Below are 25,479 nucleotides of genomic sequence, written 5' to 3'. Positions count from 1 at the left end.
GTCCTATGAAGACCTATAAGACCTTTTAGAACTAACACCCAAAAAAGATGTCCTTTTCATTATTGGGGACTGGAATGCAAAACTAGGAAGTCAAGAAACACCTGGAGTAACAGGCAAATTTGGCCTTGGAGTACAGAATGAAGCAGGGCAAAGGCTAATAGGGTTTTGCCAAGAAAACGCACTGGTCATAGCAAACACCCACTTCTAACAACACAGAAGAATCTACACATGGACATCACCAGATGGCCAACACCGAAATCAGATTGATTATATTCTTTGCAGCCAAAGATGGAGAAGCTCTATACAGTCAACAAAAACAGGACCAGGAGCTGACTGTGGCTCAGATCATGAAGATTGCCAAATTCAGACTTAAATTGAAGAAAGTAGGGAAAACCCCAGATCATTCAGGTATGACCTAGATGAAATCCCTTACGATTATATAGTGGAAGTGAGAAATAGATTTAAGGGACTAGATCTGATAGACAGAGTGCCTGATGAACTATGGACAGAGGTTTTTGACATTGTACAGGAGACAGGGATCAAGACCATCCCCAAGAAAAAGAAATGTAAAAAAGCAAAATGGCTGTCTGAGGAGGCCTTACAAATAGTTGTTCTAGGAAGAGAAGTGAAAAGCAAATGAGAAAAGGAAAGATATACCCATTTGAATGCAGAGTTCCAAAGAATAGCAAGGATAGAAAGCCTTCCTCAGCGATCAATGCAAAGAAGTAGAGGAAAACAATAGAATGAGAAAGACTAGAGATCTCTTCAAGAAAATTAGACATACCAAGGGAACATTTTATGCTCCCTTGGACAGAAATGGTATGGACATAACAGAAGCAGAAGATATTAAGAAGAGGTGGCAAGAATACACAAAAGAACTGTACAAAAAAGATCTTCATGACCAAGATTATCATGATGGTGTGATCACTAACCTGGAGTCAGACATCCTGGAATGTGAAGTCGTGGGCCTTAGGAAGCATCACTATGAACAAAGCTAGTGGAGGTGATGGAATTCCAGTTGAGCTATTTCAAATCATAAAAGGTGATGCTGTGTAAGCGCTGCACTCAGTATGCCAGCAAAATTGGAAAACTCAGCAGTGGCCACAGGACTGGAAAATGTCAGTTTTCATTCTAGTCCCAAAGACAGGCAATGTCAAAGAATGCTCAAACTAATGCACAATTGCACTCATCTTACACGCTAGTAAAGTCATGCTCAAAATTTTCCAAGCCAGGCTTTAGCAGTACCTGAACCGTGAACTTCCAGATGTTCAAGCTGGTTTTAGAAAAGGCAGAGGCACCAGAGGTCAAATTTCAACATCTGCTGGATCATCAAAAAAGCAAGAGAGTTCCAGAAAAACATCTATTTCTGCTTTATTGACTATGCCAAAGCCTTTGACTGTGTGGATCCCAATAAACTGTGGAAAATTCTGAAAGAGATGGGAATACCAGACCACCTGACCTGCCTCTTGAGAAACCTATATGCAGGTCAGGAAGCAAGAGTTAGAACTGAACATGGAAGAACATACTGGTTCCAAATAGGAAAAGGAGTATGTCAAGGCTGTATATTGTCACACCGCTTATTTAACTTACATACAGAGTACATCATGAGAAATGCTGGGATGGATAAAGCACAAGCTGGAATCAAGATTTTCGGGACATATATCAATAACCTCAGATATGCAGATGACACCACCCTTATGACAGAAAGTGAAGAGGAACTAAAGAGCCTCTTGACGAAAGTGAAAGAGGAGAGTGAAAAAGTTGGCTTAAAGCTCACCATTTAGAAAACTTAGATCGTGGCATCCAGTTTCATCACTTCATGGCAAATAGATGGGGAAATAGTGGAAAGAGTGACTGACTTTATTTTTTGGGGCTCCAAAATCGCTGCAGATGGTGACTGCAGCCATGAAATTAAAAGACACTTGCTCCTTGGAAGAAAAGTTATGACCAATCTAGACAGCATATTGAAAAGCAGAGACATTACTTTGCCAACAAAGGTCCACCTTGTCAAGGCTATGGTTTTTCCAGTGGTCATGTATGGATGTGAGATTTGGAGTATAAAGAAAGATGAGTGCTGAAGAATTGATTTTTGAACTTTGTTGTTGGAGAAAACCCTTAGTGTCCCTTGGACTGCAAGGAGATCCAACCAGTCCACCCTAAAGGAGATCAGTCCTGAGTGTTTATTGGAAGGACAGATGCTGAAGCTGAAACTCCAATACTTTGAACACCTGTTATGAAAAACTGGCTAATTGGAAAAGACCCTGATACTGGGTATGATTGAAGGCAGGAGAAGGGGATGACAGAGGATGAGATGGCTGGATGGCATCACCGACTTCATGAACATGAAAGTGAAATTGCTCAGTCGTGTCCGACTCTTTGCAACCTTATGGACTGTAACCTCCTCCATCCATGGGATTTTCCAGGCAAGAATACTGGAGTGGGTTGCCATATCCTTTACCGACTTCATGGACATGAGTTTGAGTAAACCCTGGGTTTGGTACCGGACAGGGAGGCCTGGCGTGCTGCAGTCCGTGGGGTCACGAAGAGTCTGATATGACTTAGCAACTGAACTGAAATGAGCTGCGTCATATCAAAGGAGAAACAAAGGTGATGAAGGAGGGATCTGAGAACCAGAGCTAATCCCTAAACTTCCTGAGACATGCGAGCTACTCTGTCTGCTTACGTGAAGACTTCACTGCCCCTTGGTTTGTGTTAAGTTTGTGTGCCTGGTCACTAAGTCGTGTCTGGCTCTTTTAAACCTCATGAACTGTAGCCAGCCAGGCTCCTCTGTCCATGGGGATTCTCCAGGCAAGAATACTGGAGAGGGTTGCCATGCCATTCTCCAGGGGATCTTCCCAACCCAGGGATTGCACCCAGGTCTCCTCTGTGGCACCACAATTTTGGGCTAATGGAATTTCTCCTCCAAATATAGACTGTCATTCTCTGCATACTAAAGAATTTTTCTGAATTGTGAAAAATCACCATTTTCTCTTTCTTAGATTTCATCTAAAAATTTTTTTATTTGTTCATGTGGATTCATAGACTTAGGGTAGAATTTCCCAAATGGTGCTCCAGATGGGAAATATATAAAAATAATGATTTTCCTTATTTGGGGGATATCAGGACTTGAGTCACTTGCTTCTGGGCCAGTATGCTTCTTTCTATATAGCCATCACTGTCTCTGTTACCTAGTGGGACAGAAGGGCAGAAGCCCTGGCCATGGTGATATGGTCCATCAGATGGGTCTGGAATCCGACCAGATGAGGGGGGATGGTGTGTGTAGCTTGAATTGAGCTTTTTGGAATTCCTGGGAATGTAGGAGAAAGGAATGAAGTTGGCTTCAAGGAAGGGATTTATTGTGTGTTTATTGTACACTAGGATCTTTTGTTTCCTTCTTCAGATGTTGAGTTTTTACTTAGATACTATTTTCATCTTCTACAAACTTCTGTAGGGTTTGAAATGGCTGACAATAAAAGATTCACAAATGTATATACATATGAAAGGAAAAGTGCTCAGTCATGTCCAACTCTTTGGGACCCCATGAACTGTAGCCTGCCAGGCTCTTCTGTCCATGGAATTTTCCAGGCAGGAATACTGGAGTGCGTTGCCCGTCCCTTCTCCAGGGGATCTTACAAACCCAGGAATCAAACCTGGGTCTCCTGTATTACAGGCAGATTCTTTACCATCTGAATCACTAGGGAAACCAGTATGCTCTGTGTGTGTGTGTGTGTGTGTGTGTGTGTGTGTTTGTGTGTGTAATAAAACCTTTAGAGACATCCTCTTTGAATTGTTTTAGAATTTAGGGCCCTGAACCTAACTCCAGAACTTCTGAGAGCATTAGTAATGGGTCTTCAGTGGGTACCTAAGGAAAAAGCGTTGGCACTGCTTCCATGGAACCCTTCATTTTGATCTTACCTCTGCTTTCCAGGTTACCTGCTGGGCTGGGTTAGTCATAAAAGGCCCTCACCTGGAGTGGTTTAGTCGCTCAGTCTTGTCTGATTCTTTTTGACCCCATGGACTCTAGCCTGCCAGGTTCCTCTGTCCATGGGATGTTCCAGGCAAGAATACTGGAGTGGGTTGCCATTTCCTTCTCCAGGGGAACTTCCTGACCCAGGGATCAAACCCGGATCTCCTGCATAGCAGTCAGATTCTTTAATGACTGATCCACCAGGGGCCACCTGGGGAGACCCAGATTATTGAAATGGATGAACGTTGTCCATCAAATGATGCAAGTCTGGTAAAAACCAGTAATTTGGATTTTTTATAATTGACATTTTAGTTGTTTTTTTTTTTTTTTTTGACAAACAACAATGGCAAGCCAAGTGACCTAAAGGCTAGACATAGAAGGAGCTGGAAGGACCCCTCCCCATGAACATGAAGTTTGTAGTGTGGTAGAATGCACAGTCAAGCCAGTAACTGTAAGAAATTGTTTTGTGTAGCGCTAATTGGAGAGAGGTCAGACAGCCGTTTTTCTCCACTTATGATTAGAATTTATTCCTTCAGAATTCCATCCTCTTCACTCTGAGTTTTCTTTTGATACCACGGCAGAGGTGGGGAGAAACAGGAAAAGCACCGGGGTTTCCATCCAGATCATGCAGTTTGGTTCTCAAGGGCTCCTGGCCACAGAGTCACAGTTGTGGTTTGTTCCTCCTGCCTGCAGCTGTGGCTCTGGGATTCCCTGAGCACAAACTGCTCCTCTCGTTCTCCAGGATAAGCAATGCCTTCCTGGGAAACTTTAGGACAACCACTTGCCCTGCCAACCTCATATTTCTTATCTTAAAGAACAGCCAGTGTTAACTCAGACAAGCATCTCTACCTTCTCATCCCAGCTCCCTTTTGGTCAAAATTTCCATCAAATGTGATTACTTCCTGCAAATCATTCATGCCATTCTATTTGTTAAACAAGCTTATAAAGTCAGTCATGAGTCTTAGAATTGTCTAAAAACATTCAGGTATTCCTCCCTGTGTTTCCCTAGTATCCTATGCAGATCACCATGGATTTGTATCCATCTGAGATCATAAACTTCAGAGGCCTTGGCTCAGACTGGGTGAATCTGCAAGTCCTTAGCACCCCACCCAACTTTCATAGCAGGCAGACATTAAATGTTGATTTCATTCTTATTCCCTGATACTATCTTCCAAGATGTCATACTTTTCCTGATAAAGATGGATGCTTAAATCAGCATCAACCAATGATTTCGTTTTCTGTTCTACCTGCTGTCTTTTTATTTATTTATTTTTTCCTGCTGTCTTTTTAGACCAAGATCATTTGCCAAAAGAAAATCATCTCAGGGGATAATGTGATGATTAAGAGAATGTTCATGGAACTCAGCACAGGGCCTTACACACAGTACACACATTGTAAATGGAATCTGGTGTTGTTATAATAGTTAACCTTTGGAATGGGCATTTAAAATACTTAGTATAATGATAGAAAGATGGCTGTAAGTGGGGGGCAAGCTTAAACATGTCATAATGGCTCATGACATGGGCTTCCCAGCTTCATGACTTAGGCTTTGCAGTGTCCATCAAGTTGCTTTTTCTCTCCCTGTGCCTCACTGCCTTCATTTGTAAAATTAGATAATACTGTTACTAGATATGTTACCCTGAATTTGTAATTAACCACTTCTTTGTCCCTACATGGATAGCTGAGACGTCTGGATTCCTCATCTGTGATACATGCTCACTCATCTCTTTAGTGACACCTGCTGACTCCTGAAAGTTTGAGATGAACCTCCTACTCTCTGAGCCTCAAATAGTCTCATCTGTTAAAAATAGTCGTGCCTGCCTCAAAGGGCTCCTGAGTGTGTCACAAGAGCTGATACCTAGAAAGTTCTTATCAGAGTGTTTGGTGCATGCAATAAACATCATGAGGACCACCTATAATTGTATTTCTTTGGAAGGGAAAGCATTCCCTGCTGTTTCAACAAATTTCAAGGAAAGGAGTTTATTCCTAACAAATCAATAAAGTTTATCTTTGAAAAGTATCCTTGACAGGAAGGCCTCTGGATTTTCGCTATTTCAGACATTTCTACTTGTGATTGGTCTGGTGGGTGTGATGGTGGCTGCGGTTCCTTGGACTGCTATTCCTGTGATTCCCCTTGGCATCATTTTCTTTTTTCTTCGGCGATATTTCTTAGAGACGTCACGAGATGTGAAACGCCTGGAATGTACAAGTGAGTACCAGGGCACTCAGGCTGGGATGGCAGTGCAGGCTGTTTTCCATTTATACTGCAATTAACCAGACCCCTGAAATTCTGTAGACTCTCTTGTGGAATTTCTCACTGTTTAACATTAGGTGATTGAAAGTTATGGCCCCTGAGAGCAGGTTTGGCCCTTAAGGAAAATGGAGCTGGTGGCGGGTTAGCTGCCCTTTGCATTTTAGCCCAAGAAGGACGGATGTGAGCCCCGAGGACAGGGACTGTTTCTGTCTTCTTCACAACATACTTCCCTACACAGAGTATCCACTCTATTAATACTGTTCTTAAAAATATCTCATCATGTTGAAACTAATGTACAAGGAAAATAGAGAATTTTTCTCCTCCTAAGGTACCAGAAATGACAAGGAAAGGGAAAGAGACCTCAGGAAATATATGTCAGAAGTAATATATTTGAAAATACATTCTTTCACATGTTCTTGTAAGTTGCGATTGTTAAATATATTGAGATGATGTGTGTTAGTCACTCAGTCATGTCCTACTCTTTGCGACTACATGGACTGTAGCCCACCAGACTCTTCTGTCCATGGAGTTCCCCAGGCAAGAATACTGGAGTGGGTAGCCATTCCCTTCTCCAGAGGATCTTCCTGACCCAGGGATTGAACCCAAGTCTCCTGCATTGTTGGTGGATTCTTTAATGTCTAAGCCACCAGGGAAGCCCTATTGAAAAGATAAACCCTGTTATTTTCAGGTTTGCTCTTTGTCATTGCCAGGATTCGGGGTGACACCACAGTTTGTGTACCCCTCTCCCAAAGCTATTCATAGAAATGATGCTGAAAATAATTCCCTAGGAGGACACAGGAGGGGGATCTGTTCAGTATGCATTTAGTTGATTACTCCATTCAGCTTCCTAGTTTTAGAATAATGGGGCACAGGGACATCCCTGGTTGTCCTGTGGGTAAGACTCTGTGCTTCCACTGTGGGGGCCACCACTTCAGTCCCTGGTTGAGGAACTAGATCCTGCAAGGTGCAGCAAAAAAACAGAACAATGTGGAACACATTTTATGATTAATTAGTCTATTCTACAGGTAATCACAGATGATGAAATAATCAAATTTCTCTTATTAATATATGCATTTCGTCAATATTAAAACAAAAATAAGAAAAATAGATTGTTATATATTTTTTAACATTTATAAAAACAATAGTCAAAAAGTAAGGAGAGAATATGTTGTATCAGAGACCTCAATCATGAATAATTATTGCAAATTAATACCAACTTAAATTTCTAGAAACCAAGCCAGGAACAGACGCATATTGCGTCTCATGCTTCTCTGTATCTACTAAGTGGAAAAAAAAAAAAAATCTCAGTTCATCCAGTCAAAGGAGTTTTTTATTGTGGCATTTGTATGTTTTGTTTTTAATAATAAACACTTGAGGTACTTATCTTTATTTGCAAAAAGGATAGGGATCATCAGTTTCATAAAAGCTGTAGAAGACATTTTCACTCATCAAGAGAAGCAGCTAACCTCCTATAAGGTCGAGTTTGGCGAGGTGTTTGGATGGATGGGGGGCAATAGAGTCCAGGTGTGTGTGATGTTCTACCTGTATTACTCAGTAGGATGGTAGGACCTGCGGAGGCAGAAAAGAAAGTGATGAGCTCAATCGAGTCTTCAGAGTAGACAAGGCTTCAGACGTTTTATGGTTTGAGGCCACTCATGAAATGGAGTCATTCAGTAATCTTGTTGCAAAGCAGGTCTCTGGTACATTGATAACTGAATGACTATACTGTATACCTGAAACTGGCACACTGTTGTAAGTCAACTATGCTTCAATATGTTTATAGAAATTGTGAACAATTTCCACCTGGTGAGATGCCTGAAGAATTTGGAGGGAGGCGTGTTTGAGAGGATCTTGATGAAAGAACAAGAATTTCTTTATATAAATCTAGCTGTGATTTGAATTTGATCAAAGATAGTTTCAAGGAGAATCTTTCATTCCCAGGTCATTAAAGTGAAGCATGGTGTGAGCAGGAGTTTAGGGTCACATGGAGGAATCCCTTTGGGCAGGACATGTGACCACAGAGCCCAGGAAGCAGTGGTTTCCCCGCCTCCAGCCTCCTTGACTTTCTTTGTCGTGTATCTGTCTGTGCTCTCCCAGCTCGGAGCCCAGTGTTTTCTCACTTAGCATCTTCTCTCCGGGGACTCTGGACCATCCGGGCATACAAAGCTGAACAGAAGTTTCAGAAACTGTTCGACTCACACCAGGACTTGCACTCAGGTCTGTATGTTTCCGGAGATGATTTCTAAGGACGGGATGTGCTGCCTTCTGAGGCTGACTCCCTCTTGGGTGGTCTTGCTGGCCAGCATCTCTTTCTGTGTCACTCTTCCACCCCTCTGCACACCCGCCTCCCCCAGCCTTTCCTTCCAGCATCCCCTCTGTGCTCCCCTCTTCCCATCACCCCCTGCTTTTCTCCCCTGATTGGCTCACATTGCCCTTGCATCACTGTGCCCTGTGGACTTCTGTCTCTTTAGGGCAAGAGTCAGCAAACTTTCTTTTCTGTGAAGATCCGGATAGAAAGTATTGCAGGCTCTGTGTGCTAAACTGTGTCTGTTGCAACTACTCACCTTCGCTGTTGTGGCACAAGGACGGGCAAAGATAATTCATCAGCAAATGGCGGTTTCTGTGTCCCAGTGAAACTTCATTTTCAGAACCAGGTGGTGGCTGTTCTCACCCTCCAGGCTGCAGTTTGCTGACTTGTTTCAGAGCGTGGAGGGTGGCAGATGTGATTGAGGAAATAATTTCCTGATTTGCCACCCACTTGATTATGTTTTTATCAGTGAAGATTTTTTCCCTAGGTAGAAAATTCAGAATTTCCTCTAAGTCTATAAAATCCAAGCCAAACTTTCCAATAATTTTTGTATTTTGAAGATAAAAATGGCATTTTGAAAGTCACATGCAGATCCTGTTAGCTGATGGTGATATAGACACTGTCTCCTAAGAATAAACACCGCAGGTCCCTGTAGTGAGGGCAGAAGGTGCTGGAAACAGTGTGAGCTGTGCTGTCTGCTGTCAGAGAGCTGGGAGCAGTCGGCCCTGTGAGAGGATGATCTTCACGCTGAGGCGCAGCACTGCAGGAGATGCACCGATGAGGCGATTTTCCATCTTCCTTCTTGTGATCGTGTTTCTGTTGATAACCTGTGGGTTGACGTTTTCAAAGAATGCTTCCAGGACTGATTCCTGTGTGTCCCATACGTTGTCTTGTGTTTGAACCTAGTTTTCTGGAATCTTCAGGTTCCTTGGGTGTGTAACTTTGCTGTCCTACCCATATAAAATCTTCTGTAGCTCAACTGAGAAAATGCTCTCCCTCATGAGAAGCAGCTAACGTGGTTTTTCTGTTTATGTATTGCACTTACTATGGTTCACAAATGCAGAGGCTTGGTTCCTGCTTTTGACGACGTCCCGATGGCTCGCTGTGTATCTGGATGTCAGCTGTGCCATCTTTGTCACTGTTGTTGCCTTTGGGGCCCTGATCCTGGTAGAATGTAAGTACAGGTGTGGATATTTGTGCTTTGTTTACAGTTTATAGCTTTGTTTGTAGTTATTAAACTCTTGTCATCTTGTCTAATATATACACTCTTTGGTTCTAATGAATTGTATTAAAGTGTCTGCAGTATGTGACTCCGCAGTGTGGTCCATGTGAAGTCATTTGTGTCTTGATGAGAATTTTTATCTTTTTTTCCATTTGCTTATTTATTTACAGTAGGTCCTTGTTGAACCATTAAAAAAAATTGATTGGTGTGTGGTTGATTTACAATGTGTTAGCGTCAGGTGTATAGCCAAATGAATCTGTTGTACATATATCCACTTTTTTAAAGATTCTTTTTGCGTCCCCATGAACATTGGGGTGCATGTACTTTTTAAATAATTTCCATTTTGGTTAATACTTCAAATGAAGTCTTTTAGAAAAGAATTTCTGTTTTTGACTTTCGGAATCCTCAGGAGCAAAGACCAGGTATGAGCATGCCTGTTCCAGCAGACCTGTGGTGCCTTGGGCCCCTGCTTTGGCTCACTCAGGCCATTCTTTCATTTTTATTTTAATTTTTATTGGAGTATAGTTCGTTTACACTGTTGTCATAGTTACCAATGTATCTCAGAGTCAATTTGCTGTACGTATACATATGTCCACTCTTTTTTAGGTTCTTTCCCATGTGGGTCATTGCCGAGTTCTCTGTACAGTAGTTTCTTATTAGTTGCTGCTGCTGCTGCTGCTGCTGCTAAGTCACTTCAGTCGTGTCCGACTCTGTGTGACCCCATAGACGGAAGCCCACCAGGCTCCCCCGTCCCTGGGATTCTCCAGGCAAGAACACTGGAGTGGGCTGCCATTTCCTTCTCCAATGTGTGAAAGTGAAAAGTGAAAGTAAAGTCGCTCAGTCGTGTCCGACCCTTAGCGACCCCACGGACTGCAGCCTACCAGGCTGCTCCATCCACGGGATTTTCTAGGCAAGAGCACTGGAGTGGCTTGCCATTGCCTTCTCCGTTCTTATTAGTTATCTATTTTAATATTTTATATATAATAGTTTGTATGTATCAATCCCAGTCTTCCAATTCATCCCTCCCCTCCCTTATCCCCTGGTAACTGTGAGTTTATTTTCTACATCTGTTACTCTATATCTGTTTTGTAGATAAGTTCATCTGTAACCTTTTGTTATATTCCATATATAAGCAATATCATTCTGTTTTTCCCTGTCTGACTTACTTCACTCAGTATGAATATCTCTAGGTCCAGCCGTGTTACTGCAAATGGCACTATTTATTTTGCCTTTTGTTATGGCTGGGTAATATTCCATTGTATGTATGATAGCACATCTTCCTTATCCATTGCTCTGTTGGTGGACATTTAGGTTGCTTGCATGTCCTGGCTATTGTGAATAGTGCTGCAGTGAACATAAGGGTAGATGTATCTTTTGGAGTTCTGGTTTTCTCTGGATATATGCCCAGGAGTGGGATTGCTGGGTCATATGGTAGCTCTATTTTTAGTGTTTAAAGGAACTTCCATATAGTTCTCTGAAGTGGCTCTACCAGTTTACATTCCCACCAACAGTTTATATTCCCTTTTCTCCACACCTCTCCAGTATTTATTGTTTGTAGATTTTTTGATGATGGTCATTCTGACTGGTGTGAGGTGAAACCTCACTGTAGTCTTTTGGTTTTGTTTTTTTGGTTTTTTTTCATTTTTTTTTTCACTGTAGATTTGATACGCATTCTCTAATAATTAGAGATGTCGACCATCTTTTCATGTGCTTTTTGGCCATCTGTATGTCTTCTTTGGAGATTGTCTCTTAGTCTTCTGCCCATTTTTTAAATTTTGTTGTTTATTTATTGTTTGATATTGAAGTGCATGAACTGTTTGTATATTTTTGAGAGTAATACCTTGTAAGTCACTATGTTTGCAAATATTTCCCCCATTCTTCAAGTTGTCTTTGGTATTTTTTATGGTTTTCTTTGCTGTGCAAAATTTTTTTAGATTAATTGGGTCCCATTGGTTTATGTTTTATTTTCTTTTCATTGCTCGTCCTAAGGTGGGTAAAAAAAAGCTTGCTGCAATTTATGTCAGAGAGAGTTCTCCCTATGTTTTCATCTAAAAGTTTTGTAGTGTCTGGTCTTACATTTCTGTCTGTAATCCATTTTGAGTTTATTTTTGTGGATGGTGTTAGGGAAAGTTCTAATTTTATTCTTTTACATGTAGCTGTCCAGTTCTCCCAGCACCACTTACTGAAGAGACTGTCGTTTCTCCATTGTGCACTCTTGCTTCCTTTGTCATAGGTGATCATAGGCACGTGGGTTTATCTGTGGGTTTTCTGTCCTGTTCTGTTGATCTGTATGTCTGATTTTGGTGCCAGTTTCCATTACTGTAGCTTTGTAGTATAGTCTGAAGACATAGAGCATGATTTCTCCTAGCTTCATTTTTCTTCTTTGTTTTTCTCAAGATTACATTGGCTATTCATGGTATTTTGTGTTTCCCTAAAAAATGTAAACTTTTTTGTTCTAATTCTGTGAAAAATGCCATTGGTAATTTGATAGGGATTGCATTGAATCTATAGATTGCTTTAAGTAGTTTGTTTACAGTAGGTCATAATGGAGATCTTTTCTTTCTTTATCTTTCTTTGAATGGTTTGAGATCTATATAAGTAGCAAGATGACCTTCTGAACATCCCAGGTAGTGTCTTATAGTTGGATAGAGGGAACCAAGTTTACTATTAAGCTTTCTGTACAACTTAGGTTTTAGGTTTTAGCTTTAGGGCTACTTGGATCTCTTGGTTGTAGGGGTCTGGTGTACTGATGTGAGAAAGAGTCTCTGTAGCAAAAACAGTATCCTCACTGCTGTGTGGGTCCCAGATGAGCAGTTGTTGGAATGTGTGGCATGAATTCACCATCCCTTACTTTTCCATAGCAATAACCCTGAATCACAGTCTTTAATAATGCAAAAATGAGAGTAATATTTTAGATTTAAAAGCACTGCTTTGTTTTGTAAAACCCATTGCCTTGTTTTTGTGATTTCAACTGCAGCTACATTGGACATAGAAAGTGAAATTACATAATGATAATAGAAGCATATAGACAAAAATCTGAACAATGACATCCTCACCTATATTACACTGTCAAGGGTGCCTCAATCCAGGTGGGATTAATATGATAAAGGACAAAAATGGAAAGGACCTAAGAGAAGTAGAAGGGATTAGGATGAGTTGGCAAGAATACACAGAAGAACTGTACACAAAAGATCTTAATGACCTGGATGGCCATGATGGTGTGGTCACTCACCTAAGCCAGACATCCTGGACTGTGAAGTCAAGTGGGCCTTAACTTCAAAGCATTATACGAACAAAGCTAGTGAAGGTAATGGAATTCCAGCTGAGCAATTTAAAAGCCTAAAAGATGATTCTGTTGAAGTGCTGCACTCAATATACCAGCAAATTTGGAAAACTCAACAGTGGCCACGGGATTGGAAAAGGCCAGTTTTCATTCTAGTCCCAAAGAAAGGCAATGCCAAAGAATGTTCAAACTATCATGCAACTGCATTCATTCTGCATGCTAGTAAATTTATACTTAAATCCCTTCAAACAAGATTTCAACAGTACATGAACCAGGAAATTCCAGCTCTACAAGCTGGGTTTACAACAGGCAGAGGAACCAGAGATCAAATTGCCAGTATTCACTGGATCATAGAGAAAGCAAGGGAATTCCAGAAAAACATCTGCTTCATTGACTATGTGAAATACTTTGACTGTGTAGATCACAACAAACTGTGGAAAATTCTGAAAGAGATAGGAATACCAGGCAATCTTACCTGTCTCCTGAGAACTTGTGTGCAGGTCAAGAATAAACAGAACTGGATGTAGAACAATGGGCTGGTTCCAAATTGGAAAAGGAGAATGACAAGGATGTGCATTGTCACTCTGTTTATTTGACTTATATGCAGAATGCATCATGCAAAATGCTGGGCTAGATGAAGCTTAAGCTGGAATCAGGATTGCTGGGAGAAGTATCAATAACCTCAGATATGCAGATGATACCACTCTAATGACTAAAAGTGAAGAGCCTCTTGATGAAAGTGAAAGAGCAGAGTGAAAAAGCTGGCTTAAAACTCAGCATTCAGAAAACTAAGATCATGATATCTGGTCCCATCTGGGGAAAAATTGAAAGCAGTGACAGATTTAATTTTGGGGGGGTTCCAAAGATCACTTCAAACTGTGACTGCAGCCGTGAATGAAAAGATGTTTGCTTCTTGGAAGGAAAGCTGTGACAAATCTGGACAAAATATTACAAAGCAGAGACGTCATTTTGCCAGCAAAGGTCCATATTGTGAAAGCTATATTTTTCCCAGTAGTCACGTAAGAGTTGTCAACGGATGTTAAGAGTTGGGCCATTGGAAAGGTTGAGGGCCGAAGAATTAGTACTTTCAAGCTGTCATGTTGGAGAAGACTCTCAAGAGTCCTTTGGGCTGTAAGGAGATCAAATCAGTCAATCTGAAAGGAAATCAGCCCTGAATATTCACTGGAAGGACTGATGCTGAAGCTAAAGCTCCAATACTTTGACCACCTGATGTGAAGAGCTGACTCATTAGAGAAGACCCTGATGCTGGGAAATATTAAAGGCAGGAGGAGAAGGGGGTGGCAGAGGATGAGGTGGTTGGATGGCATCACTAACTCAATGGACATGAGTTTGAGCAAACTCCAGGAGATAACAAAGGACAGGGAAGCATGGTATGCTTCTGTCCATGGAGACACAGAGTCAGACATGACTTAGGGACTAAACAACTTTCTTCAATTTAGTTCAGTTCAGTCGCTCAGTCGTGTCTGACTCTTTGCGACCCCATCCATGAACCACAGCATGCCAGGCCTCCCTGTCCATCACCAACTCCTGGAGTTTACTCAAACTCATGTCCATTGAGTCGGTGATGCCATCCAGTCATCTCATCCTCTGTCGTCTAACAACTTTGTTAGTTCTTTCTAAATTCATAATATTAAAAAAAATTTTACTTATTTATTTGTCTGTACTGGGTCCTAGTTGGGGCATGCAGGATCTTCAGTCTTAGTTGAAACAGGCAGGACTTTAGTTGCAGCATAAGAACTCTTAGTCGTGGCATGTGGAGTCTAGTTCCCTGACCAGGGATTGAACCAGGGCTCCTGCATTGGGACCTCAAAGTCTTAGCTACTGGACCACCAGGGAAGTCCCTCATAGTGTTTTTTTTTTTTTTTTTTACTTTATTATTGTCTGATACAACAGAAGTATTATGAGTAAAACTATCATTACATGCAAATGATTTAAATATTATAAAGGAGTATTCTCACACTATATATAAAATACATAACTAAAAAAGATCTCCTGTATAGCACAGGGAACTCTGTTTAATACTCTGTAATGACGTATGTGGGAAAGTAATTTTAAAAGAGCAGATTACTTATATGTCTGGCGAATTCACTTTACTGTACACCTGAAACTAACACAGTTTTGTAAATCAACTATACTGCAGTAAAAATCATAAAAATAGAGGAGTCTTCTTTGTAGAGTGACAGAAGCACCTGTGTGAGGGGTTGAGAAGTAGACTGACTTTATCCTTCCTCTTCCTCATTTAGCTTTGGACGCTGGGCGTGTTGGCCTGGTGCTGTCACTCACCATCACACTTACCAGGATGCTCCAGTGGTGCGTCAGGCAAAGTGCGGAAGTTGAGAACATGGTGATGTTTATCTTTCTGTTCTTAGTCTTTTCAGTCTCCTTGCTATTATTTGACACAGAAGCAATTCTTATGTAAAACATAAAGCTGTTATTTTTACATCATTTTACAAAGTTTTTTTACATTCTCTTCCATCTTCTTAAGGGCTTCCCTGGTGGCTCAGATGCTAAAGAATCTGACTACAACACAGGAGCCACAAGAGATTCAGGCTCGATCCTTGGGTTGGGAAGATCCCCTGCAAAAGGGAATGGCTACTCCAGTATTCTTGCCTGGAGAATCCCCATGAGCAGAGGAGCCTGGCGGGCTACAGTCCATGGGGTTGCAAAGAGTCGGGCGTGACTGAGCAACTTTCACTTTCACTTTCCATGTGCTTAAAGTTAATGTAAAATGCAATATATACATATTTTTCTCAGTCATGTGTATGCCATGTCAGAAGGTTTTGTATTCATCACAAACTGTCTTCAAATGCAATAAATGTCTCTGTAGGAGGGAGGTTGTGAAATTCTGGAGACAATATAAGCTAATTTCTTAGCAGCTTGTTTGTATTTGTTTCTTAATGGGTAATTCCTCATTTTTGGTAAAAGAAAATAATCCAGTATTTTGAGGTTTATTTAATTACTATATTCCTCCACCCATCCCCCATTTTATCATTTATTTTTGTGTGAGTTGAACACCGAATTTGCTGATGGCCCTTCTTCCTGGAAGATAGGCTCTCTCTCAGAACGTGCTCTTTAAGGTGTGGAGTCATGTTGTTTAGAAGACCTTAATTGATGTGTATATTATACACTTTTGAATTTTTGTACCTTCTCCTAAAGGGAGAAAAGCAATAAAAATGAAGTTTTTCCATTTCTGTCTTCTAACAGAGTAGAAGTAGTGAAAATCTCTCAGTCGTGTCTAGCTCTTTTCGACTCCATGGACTATACAGGCCAAAATACTGGAGTGGGTAGCCTTTCCCTTCCCCAGGGGATCTTCCCAACCCAGGGATCAAACCCAGGTCTCCCGCATTGCAGGAGGATTCTTTACCAGCTGAGCCACAAGGCAAACCCAAGAATATTGGAGAGGGTAGCCTATCCCTTCTTCAGGGGAATTTCCGGACCCAGGAATCGAACCAGGATGTCCTGCATTGCAGGTAGATTTTTACCAACTGAGCTATGAGGGAAGCACATAACAGAGTAGAAAATGATTAGTTATTAATGAGGTTTGATGACCGTCCAGTTCTGTTCATCTGTAGCATGTGGCCCTTCTGTAGCCACACATTACTCATTCGTGTCCATAAGTATTCTTTTCTCTGAAAAAAAATTTTTTTTACTCAGATGTGAAAGGAGGATCAATAAAATCTTATTATGCATTTCTTTAATTTTTTAACTTTAATATAAAATTGAAGGAAGCAGTCGTATGTAAAAGTGTTGAAGATAATGAACAAGTTTTCAAATCATCCAAGGCCTCATCAGACTCCTATGTCTGTCCTTTGTGGATGCTGAGACCTGGGATGTTCTGAACCATATAAAAGCAGAAGGTTTCATTTACAATCTCTGAACATCCATAAACAAGATACTCTGATACTAACTCATGAGATGTCATACGTGTTTCAGATGATTTCAGTAGAAAGGGGGATTGAATACACAGACCTTGTGAAAGAAGCATCCTGGGAACTTGAGTATCGTCCACCGCCATTCTGGCCCGACATGGGAGTGATTTCCTTTATCAATGTGAACTTCAGGCATAAGTCGGACGGGCCTCTGGTATTGAGCAATGTGTATGGAACCTTTTACCCAGGACGAAAGGTTAGTTTAAGCCACTTGCCTTTTTAAAATTCAGCTAAGATTTAGCACCACATCTGCTTTTGGCTTCTTTGTCAGTGTGTCAGGGGACTCTGTCCTAAAGGATGCAGATTAGATCAGTGACATTGTAGGTGAATCTTTCTTGGAAACTGATCATGGAATGGGGATCCCAGGAAATTTTTTCCCTGTATTGTGAGCTCCCTCATGGTGGTTGATGGGCCCTTGGACCCAGGGCTTCATCTGACTCAGGACACCATATGTGACACCTGATTATTCATACAAAGTCTGGGACGTCAGCCTTGTCTTCCTGCCCCTAGCTCTCCAATATTTCATTCCTTGCCATCTTTTCATGTTTGTATTTATGAGATCTCCTCCTCCTTTCGTGGTGCCCTCTGGTTGCAGCCTCCTTCTCTGTCCCTTGGCCTTTCCTGTAGCCTTGTCCTTCACTCACCCACCCTGAGCTGCCAGCCCTCTGCCCTCCCCCCATAGACTGCTTCTTTCTTAGCCCAGATCTGATCCTTACTGGGCTGGGTGAGCTGCTGCTAGAACCGTAGCATAGCCTCAAGTCCACTCAAGCAGGGGCCATGGGGTGAGCCTGTTTCCACTAGAGAAGAGCCTCAATAATGACCCAGTCAGGGGTGAGGAACCAGGGCCTCAGATGGAGGCAGGGTCTAGAGACTGGCTCAAAATCAAAAGCAAATTGATGGGAGCAGAGAAAGTCCATGTGGGAAACGGCAGAGAGGCTTGTGACCTGGACCTGCCAACATCCATGTCTGCTGGTGATGTTCCTTCCACACTCAGTTTGAGGCCGTCAGGTGGGATCAGGACAGAATCTTGAAGAAGAGACTGAACTGGAACAGACAAGGTGGTAGGAAGCTCTTCCCCACTTCCCTCTGCAGCCAGTATGTCTGACACACACACACACACCCCTGCACTAGGATTGTGTGTAGGTTCTCTCGAAGCACCACGTCCTCCCTGTTCCCAGCACACATGCTGCTCCTCTACCTCAGAGACCCATGCCCTCTGTCATCTGGATGGGGAAAAATCTCCTTATTTGCTGAGTCAACTCTAGTGCATCTTTGAGACCCTGAGTTCTTCCTTAGTGTCTTACATATTCTTTTAAGTTAGCGTTTATGGTACACCTATGTTTATAGCAGCCAAAAGTTGGAAGGAGCTAAATCCTTACAATGAAGTATTATTCGGCCTTAAAAAGGAAGAAAATTCTGACCTGTGGATAAACCTTGATGACATCTTGCTAAATGAAATAGGCCAGACACAAAAGGAATGAATACTCTGATTCTGTTTATGTGAGATTCCTAGAGTAGTCAAAGACAAGAAGTAAGATGGTGGTCTCTAGGAACTTGGGGAGGGTAAATGGGGAGTTGTTTGTTTAATGGGTAAGAATTTCAGTTTTACGAGGCAGAAAAAAAATTCTCACGCCTGGTTGAACGGCAATGTGAATGTACTGAACACCGAACTGTACACTTAAAAGTGGTTAAATAGTTCAATTTTATGGTATGTGAATTTTATCATAATGAAAATAAGAGATAGCACCTGTGGCATGCTTTGCAACTTGGGATCTGTATCTTATAGTAACTTGAGGCTTTTTAAAATCAGGGAGTATCTCATTTTCATATTTGTTCCCAGAAAGTAGCATTCTGCATGGCACAGAGAGGGTGCTGAGGGACTGCTGGTTGTGAGGGTGAGTGAGTTACACAGGTCTAAGCAAGCAGAAACCAACACACATACACACACAAACCCATGACAACTCTGTAAATAACTGAAAGAACTGCTCTTTAAAATTCTTACCACCCCACAGACCCATCTAGTGGACAATAGCTGTAATTTAATGAATGAAACCCTTGTAACATAAAAGAATATTCAACTTAATACCTGAATGTTACTCAGGGAGCAGCTTCAGTTAGTCACAGGGCAAAAGCTCCCTTCTATTTCCAGTTCCATTGTAGGTCAGGAAGGTGAACTGCTTTGTCAGAAAAACATTATCCACAGCTCTTGATACAATCTTGTCCCTCAGAGTGCTGTTCAGTTCAGTTCAGTCGCTAGGTCGTGTCCGACTCTCCGCGACCCCATGAATCACAGCACGCCAGGCCTCCCTGTCCATCACCAACTCCTGGAGTTCACTCAAACTCATGTCCACAGAGTCGGTGATGCCATCCAGCTATCTCATTCTCTGTCGTCCCCTTCTCCTCCCGCCCCCAACCTTTCCCAGCATCAGAGTCTTTTCCAGTGAGTCAACTCGTCGCATGAGGTGGCCAAAGTATTGCAGTTTCAGCTTTAGCATCAGTCCTTCCAATGAACACTCAGGACTGATCTCCTTTAGAATGGAATGGTTGGATCTCCTTGCAGTACAAGTGACTCTCAAGAGTCTTCTCCAGCACCACAGTTCAAAAGCATCAACTCTTTGGCGATCAGCTTTCTTCACAGTCCAACTCTCATATCCATACATGACCACGGGAAAAACCATAGCCTTGACTAGACCTTTGTGGACAAAGTAATGTCTCTGCTTTTTAATATACTATGAAGGTTGGTCATAACTTTCCTTCCAAGGAGTAAGCGTCTTTTAATTTCATGGCTGCAATCAGCATCTGTAGTGATTTTGGAGCCCCCAAAAATAAAGTCTGACACTGTTTCCACAGTTTTTCCATCTATTTCCCATGAAGTGATGGGACCAGATGCCATGATCTTTGTTTTCTGAATGTTGAGCTTCAAGCCAACCTTTTCACTCTCCTCTTTCACTTTCATCAAGAGGCTCTTTAGTTCCTCTTCACTTTCTGCCATAAGGGTGGTGTCATCTGCATATCTGAGGTTATTGAGATTTCTCCTGGCAATCTTGATTCCAGCTTGTGCTTCTTCCAGCCCAGCGTTCCTCATGATGTACTCTGCACAGAAGTTAAATAAGCAAGGTGACAATATACAGCCTTGACGTATTCCTTTTCCTATTTGGAACCAGTCTGTTGTTCCATGCACAGCTCTGACTGTTGCTTCCTGACCTACATACAGGTTTCTCAAGAGGCAGGTCAGGTGGTCTGGTATTTCCATCTCTTTCAGAATTTTCCACAGTTTATTGGGATCCACACAGTCAAAGGCTTTGGCATAGTCAATGAAGCAGAAATAGATGCTCTTCTGGAACTCTCTTGCTTTCTCCATGATCCAGCGGGTGTTGCCAATTTGATCTCTGGTTCCTCAGCCTTTTCTAAAACCTGCTTGAATATCTGGGAGTTCACGGTTCACATATTGCTGAAGCCTGGCTTGGAGAATTTTGAGCATGACTTTACTAGTGTGTGAGATGAGTGCAATTGTGCGGTAGTTTGAGCATTCTTTGGTATTGCCTTTCTTTGGGATTGGAATGAAGACTGACCTTTTCCAGTCCTGTGGCCACTGCTGAGTTTTCCAAATTTGCTGGCATATTGAGTGCAGCACTTTCATAGCATCCAAGATTTGATATAGCTCAACTGGAATTCTATCACCTCCACTAGCTTTGTTCGTAGGGATGCTTTCTTTTTTTTTTTTTTTTTATTGAAACATTTTTATTTTTAAATTATTTTAGGTTTACAGAAAGGTTGAAAAAATTGCACAGAGAATTCCTGTATTTTTCTATGGCTTTCTAAGGCCCACTTGACTTCACATTCCAAGATGTCTGGCTCTAAGTCAGTGATCACGTTATCGTGACTATCTTGGTCGTGAAGATCTTTTTTGTACAGTTCTTCTGTGTATTCTTGCCACCTCTTCTTAATATCTTCTGCTTCTATTAGATCCATACCATTTCTGTCCTTTATTGAGCCGATGTTTGCATGAAATGTTCCCTGGAATCTCTAATTTTCTTGAAGAGATCTCTTGTTTTTCCTATTCTGTTGTTTTCCTCTATTTCTTTGCATTGATCGCTGAGGAAGCCTTTCTTTTTTTTTTTTAATTAATTTATTTTTTATTGGAGGCAAATTATTTTACAATATTATATTGGTTGGTTTTGCCATACATTGACATGAATTCGCCCTGGGTTTACATAAGTTCCCCCTCCTGAACCCCCTCCCACCTCCCTCCTCCCTTTATCCTCCCTCTGGGTCATCCCCGCATGCCAGCCCTGAGTATCCTGTAACATGCATTGACCCTGAACTAGTGATTCATTTCACATATGACAACATACGTGTTTCAATGACATTCTCCCAAATCATCCCACCCTCACCCTCTCCCACAGAGTCCCAAAGACTGATCTATACATCTGTGTCTCTTTTGCTGTCTCGTATACAGGGTTATCATTTGCATCTTTCTAAATTCCATATATATGCGTTAGTATGCTGTTTGGTGTTTTTCTTTCTGGCTTACTTCACTCTGTATAATAGGCTCCAGTTTCATCCACCTCATTAGAACTGATTCAAGTGTATTATTTTTAATGGCTGAATAATACTCCATTGTGTATATGTACCAAAGCTTTCTTATCCATTCGTCTGCAGACGGACATCTAGGTTGCTTCCATGTCCTGGCTATTATAAACAGTGCTGCAATGAACATTGGAGTACATGTGTCTCTTTCAATTCTGGTTTCCTCGGTGTGTATGCCCAGGAGTGCGACTGCTGGATCATATGGCAGTTCTATTTCCAGTTTTTTGAGGAATCTCCACACTGTTCTCCATAGTGGCTGTACTAGTTTGCATTCCCACCAACAGTGTAAGAGGGTTCCTTTCTCTCCACATCCTCTCCAGCATTTATTGCATGTAGACTTTTGGATAGCAGCCATTCTGACAGGTGTGAAATGGTATCTCATTGTGGTTTTGATTTGCATCTCTCTGATTATGAGAGATGTTGAGCATTTTTTCATGTGTTTGTTAGCCATCTGTATGTCTTCTTTGGAGAAATGTCTGTTTAGTTCTCTGGCCCATTTTTTGATTGGGTCATTTATTTTTCTGGAATTGAGCTGCAGGAGCTGCTTGTATATTTTGGAGATTAATCCTTTATCAATTGCTTCATTTGCTATTATTTTCTCCCATTCTGAAGGCTGTCTTTTCACCTTGCTTAGAGTTTCCTTTGCTGTGCAGAAGCTTTTGATTTTAATTAGGTCCCATTTGTTTATTTTTGCTTTTATTTCCAATATTCTGGGAGGTGGGTCATGGAGGATCCTGCTGAGATTTATGTGGGAGAGTGTTTTGCCTACGTTCTCCTCTAGGAGTTTTATAGTTTCTGGTCTTACATTTAGCTCTCTAATCCATTTTGAGTTTATTTTTGTGTATGGTGTTAGGAAGTGTTCTAGTTTCATTCTTTTACAAGCGGCTGACCAATTTTCCCAGCACCACTTGTTAAAGAGACTGTCTTTTCTCCATTTTATATTCTTGCCTCCTTTGTCAAAGATGAGGTGTCCATAGGTGCGTGGATTTATCTCTGGGCTTTCTATTTTGTTCCATTGATCTATTTTTCTGTCTTTATGCCAGTACCATACTGTCTTGATGACTGTGGCTTTGTAGTAGAGCCTGAAGTTTGACAGGTTGATTCCCCCAGTTCCATTCTTCTTTCTCAAGATTGCTTTGGCTATTCAAGGTTTTTTGTATTTCCATACAAATTGTGAGATTATTTGTTCTAGTTCTGTGAAAAATGTCATTGGTAGCTTGATAGGGATTGCATTGAATGTATAAATTACTTTGGGTAGTATACTCATTTTTACAATATTTATTCTTCCAATCCATGAGCATGGTATATTTCTCCATCTATTAGTGTCCTCTTTGATTGCTTTCACTAGTGTTTTATAGTTTTCTATGTACAAGTCTTTTGTTTCCTTAGGTAGATATATTCCTAAGTATTTAATTCTTTTCATTGCAACAGTGAATGAAATAGTTTCCTTAATTTCTCTTTCTATTTTCTCATTATTAGTGTATAGGAATGCAAGGGATTTCTGTGTGTTGATTTTATATCCTGCAACGTTACTGTAATCATTGATTAGCTCTAGTAGTTTTCTGGTAGAGTCTCTAGGGTTTTCTGTGTAGAGGATCATGTCATCAGCGAACAGTGAAAGTTTTACTTCTTCTTTTCCAATTTGTATTCCTTTTATGTCTTTTTCTGCTCCGATTGCTGTGGCCAAAACTTCCAGAACTATGTTGAATAGTAGTGGTGAGAGTGGACACCCTTGTCTTGTTCCTGACTTTAGGGGAAATGCTTTCAGTTTTTCACCATTGAGGATAATGTTTGCTGTGGGTTTGTCATATATAGCTTTTATTATGTTGAGGTATGTCCCTTCTATTCCCACTTTCTGAAGGGTTTTTATCATAAATGGATGTTGAATTTTGTCAAAGGCTTTCTCTGCATCTATTGAGATAATCATATGATTTTTATTTTTCAGTTTGTTAATGTGGTGTATTACGTTGATTGATTTGCGGATATTGAAGAATCCTTGCATTCCTGGGATAAAGCCCACTTGGTCATGATGTATGATCTTCTTAATATGTTGTTGGATTCTGATTGCTAGAATTTTGTGAAGGATTTTTGCATCTATGTTCATCAGTGATATTGGCCTGTAGTTTTCTTTTTTTGTGGGGTCTTTACCAGGTTTTGGGATTAGGGTGATGGTAGCCTCATAGAATGAGTTTGGAAGTTTCCCTTCCTCAGCAATTTTCTGGAAGAGTTTGAGTAGAATAGGTGTTAGCTCCTCTCTAAATTTTTGGTAGAATTCAGCTGTGAAGCCGTCTGGACCTGGGCTTTTGTTTGTTGGAAGATTCCTGATTACAGCCTCTAGTTCCGTGCTTGTGATGAGTCTGTTCAGATTTTCTATTTCTTTCTGGTTCAGTTTTGGAAAGTTGTACTTTTCTAGAAATTTGTCCATTTCTTCCAGGTTATTCATTTTATTGCCATATAATTGCTGATAGTATTCTCTAATAATCCTTTGTATTTCTGTGTTTTCGGTTGTGATCTCTCCATTTTCATTTCTAATTTTATTGATTTGGTTCTTCTCCCTTTGTTTCTTGATAAATCTGGCTAGCGGTTTGTCAATTTTATTTACCTTCTCAAAGAACCAGCTTTTGGCTTTGTTGATTTTTGCTATAGTCTCTTTTGTTTCTTTTGCATTTATCTCTGCCCTAATTTTTACGATTTCTTTCCTTCTACTGACCCTGGGGTTCTTCATCTCTTCCTTTTCTAGTTGCTTTAGATGTAGAGTTAGGTTATTTAGTTGACTTTTTTCTTGTTTCTTGAGGTGTGCCTGTATTGCTATGAATTTCCCCCTTAGCACTGCTTTTACACTGTCCCAGAGGTTTTGGGTTGTTGTGTTTTCATTTTCATTCATTTCTATGCATATTTTGATTTCTCTTTTGATTTCTTCTATGATTTGTTCATTATTCAGCAGCGTGTTGTTCAGCCTCCATATGTTGGCATTTTTAATAGTTTTTCTCTTGTAATTGAGATCTAATCTTACTGCATTGTGGTCAGAAAAGATGCATGGAATGATTTCAACTTTTTTGAATTTACCAAGGCTAGATTTATGGCCCAGGATGTGATCTATCCTGGAAAAGGTTCTGTGTGCGCTTGAGCAAAAGGTGAAATTCATTGTTTTGGGGTGAAATGTCCTATAGATATCTATTAGGTCTAACTGGTCTATTGTATCATTTAGAGTTTGTGTTTCCTTGTTAATTTTCTGTTTAGTTGATCTATCCATAGATGTAAGTGGGGTATTAAAGTCTCCCACTATTATTGTGTTGTTGTTAATTTCCCCTTTCATACTTGTTAGTAATTGTCTTACATATTGCGGTGCTCCTATGTTGGGTGCATAAATATTTATAATTGTTATATCTTCTTCTTGGATTGATCCTTTGATCATTATGTAGTTTCCTTCTTTGTCTCTTTTCACAGCCTTTGTTTTAAAGTCTATTTTATCTGATATGAGTATTGCTACTCCTGCTTTCTTTTGGTCTCTATTTGCGTGGAATATCTTTTTCCAGCCTTTCACTTTCAGTCTGTGTGTGTCCCTCGTTTTGAGGTGGGTCTCTTGCAGACAACATATATAGGGGTCTTGTTTTTGTATCCATTCAGCCAGCCTTTGTCTTTTGGTTGGGGCATTCAACCCATTTACGTTTAAGGTAATTATTGATAAGTACGATCCCGTAGCCATTTTCTTTATTGCTTTGGGTTCGAGTTTATACACCCTTTCTCTGTTTCCTGTCTAGAAAAGATCCTTTAGCATTTGTTGGAGAGCTGGTTTGGTAATGCTGAATTCTCTCAGCTTTTGCTTGTCTGTAAAGCTTTTGATTTCTCCTTCATATTTGAATGAGATCCTTGCTGGGTACAGTAGTCTGGGCTGTAGGTTATTT

The 25,479-nt window shown here is 40.9% G+C and overlaps 1 protein-coding gene across 1 annotated transcript in view; it reads left to right on the top strand.

Moving 5' to 3' along the window:
• Positions 1-25,479, top strand: part of LOC148775810 (ATP-binding cassette sub-family C member 4-like) — a 148,190-nt gene that overhangs the window by 62,517 nt on the left and 60,194 nt on the right. The window contains exons 20-24 of the mRNA XM_088842649.1: positions 6,026-6,176; positions 8,319-8,438; positions 9,593-9,703; positions 15,299-15,399; positions 16,989-17,180. Of these exons, the coding sequence (XP_088698775.1) occupies positions 6,026-6,176; positions 8,319-8,438; positions 9,593-9,703; positions 15,299-15,399; positions 16,989-17,180 (675 nt within the window). The remainder of the gene's footprint in view (positions 1-6,025; positions 6,177-8,318; positions 8,439-9,592; positions 9,704-15,298; positions 15,400-16,988; positions 17,181-25,479) is intronic.

The sequence above is a fragment of the Moschus berezovskii genome, chromosome 13, assembly GCF_049115385.1.
Source record: "Moschus berezovskii isolate FMDL1 chromosome 13, NW_MosBer_1.0, whole genome shotgun sequence".
NCBI lineage: Eukaryota > Metazoa > Chordata > Mammalia > Artiodactyla > Moschidae > Moschus > Moschus berezovskii.
The sequence above is the reverse complement of the archived record's forward strand: the minus strand, read 5'-3'. Positions and strand labels throughout refer to the sequence as shown.